Source organism: Microtus ochrogaster, chromosome 6 (assembly GCF_000317375.1).
Source record: "Microtus ochrogaster isolate Prairie Vole_2 chromosome 6, MicOch1.0, whole genome shotgun sequence".
In the NCBI taxonomy this organism is placed as follows: Eukaryota; Metazoa; Chordata; class Mammalia; order Rodentia; family Cricetidae; genus Microtus; species Microtus ochrogaster.
The window spans coordinates 27444499-27445928 of NC_022013.1; the positions used below are offsets into that span (position 1 = coordinate 27444499).

The 1430-nt window shown below is 48.5% G+C and overlaps 1 protein-coding gene across 1 annotated transcript; it reads right to left on the bottom strand.

Moving 5' to 3' along the window:
• Positions 1-378: 378 nt before the first annotated feature.
• LOC101989642 (calmodulin-like) lies at positions 379-924 on the bottom strand. The gene has a single exon (XM_026779628.1). It carries the CDS (start codon positions 730-732, stop codon positions 406-408), a length of 327 nt encoding a protein of 108 aa, XP_026635429.1. The 5' UTR covers positions 733-924; the 3' UTR covers positions 379-405.
• Positions 925-1430: the final 506 nt, after the last annotated feature.

A 1430-nucleotide genomic window follows, 5' to 3' on the forward strand; every position in this document is an offset into this window, starting at 1 on the left:
ACTAGTGTGAGCGATGATGACCAGTGTGAGCGATGACCAGTGTGAACAGTGACCAGTGTGAGCAATGACCAGTGTGTATAAGCACCAGTGTGAGTGGAAGAGGGCTTCTGGGTTGTATAGAAGTGCTGATGGATTTTAGAGGCCTTCCTGGAAGCGGTGATGGCAACGCTGCAATTTGAAATTTGAACAATGAGAAAAACAGAAGTAAGGTGTCTGCTATCAGACATTCTGAATTTCACTGTTTTCTTTTTTCTTTTTTTTTTTTTGGGACAAATCTTTTGTTGCTTTATCAGATGCTCAGTCGATCAATTGGTGTTTGCTAGAACCGGTACGCAGGGGAGTGTTGAAGAGAGAAGAGCGCGCGCGAGAAGAGATCAGAACGGGCATGGCCAGCTGCCCGGGCCTTCACTTCCCAGTCATCATCTGTACAAACTCTGCATAATTGACCTGGCCATCTCCATCAATGTCAGCCTCTCTGATCATCTCGTCCACTTCCTTGTCCGTCAGCTTCTCCCTCAGGTTCGTCATGACGTGACGCAGCTTGGCGGCTCTGATATAGCCATTCCCATCCTTGTCAAAGACACGGAAGGCCTCTCGGATCTCCTCCTCACTGTCTGTATCCTTCATTGTCAGGAACTCTGGGAAGTCAATGGTCCCATTGCCATCAGCGTCCACCTCATTGATCATGTCCTGTAGTTCAGCCTCAGTAGGGTTCTGCCCCAGCGATCTCATCACAGTCCCCAGCTCCTTGGTGGTAATGGTGCCATCTCCATACTTGTCAAAGAGGGAGAAGGCTTCCTTGAACTCTGCAATCTGTTCTTCAGTCAGCTGGTCAGAAATGGCGAGGCACCGGGTGTCCAGAGCTCGGGGATCGAGGTTACTCTGGTGGCGGCAGCAGCTGCAGCAGCTGGAGCTCCTCCGCCGCACGTCTACGCCGCCATACTCTTTGCCCGCAGCGCGCGCCGCCGCCGCCACCTGCCCCAATGGTCCCTCCTGAATTTCACTGTTTTCAAAGAGAGAGTGAGAGCATGCACATGAGAGAGAGAGACAGAGAGAGAAAGAGAGACAGAGAGACAGATAGAGATTTCTTTTGTAGAAACAATCTTAGAATTAGCAGCCTTTGAGAACTATAAGGCAAAAGATTTGGACAAAACCGGCAGGAACTATGGCTTCTGAACATGCTCTGATTTTAAAATTAACATGTTAAAAATGAGCCCCCATATAGTGTAAATGTATTTGCATACAATAAAAATGTATTTGTACAGTAAACAGGAAGAAGTCATCCTGAATTAGTGGGTACTTTTAGATGCCTTTCAACCTTGAGTTTCATTCAGCAGCCATTCTGGGACATCTCCAGTGTACTGAGGACGAAACAGTGAGTGGGCCAGACACGAGGCCTGGCCTTCATGTGTGGCTGGGAATTTGCTGAG

Excerpts from the sequence above, each read along its gene's own strand:
- LOC101989642 (XM_026779628.1), bottom strand. The coding sequence starts at position 732 with ATGAGATCGCTGGGGCAGAACCCTACTGAGGCTGAACTACAGGACATG.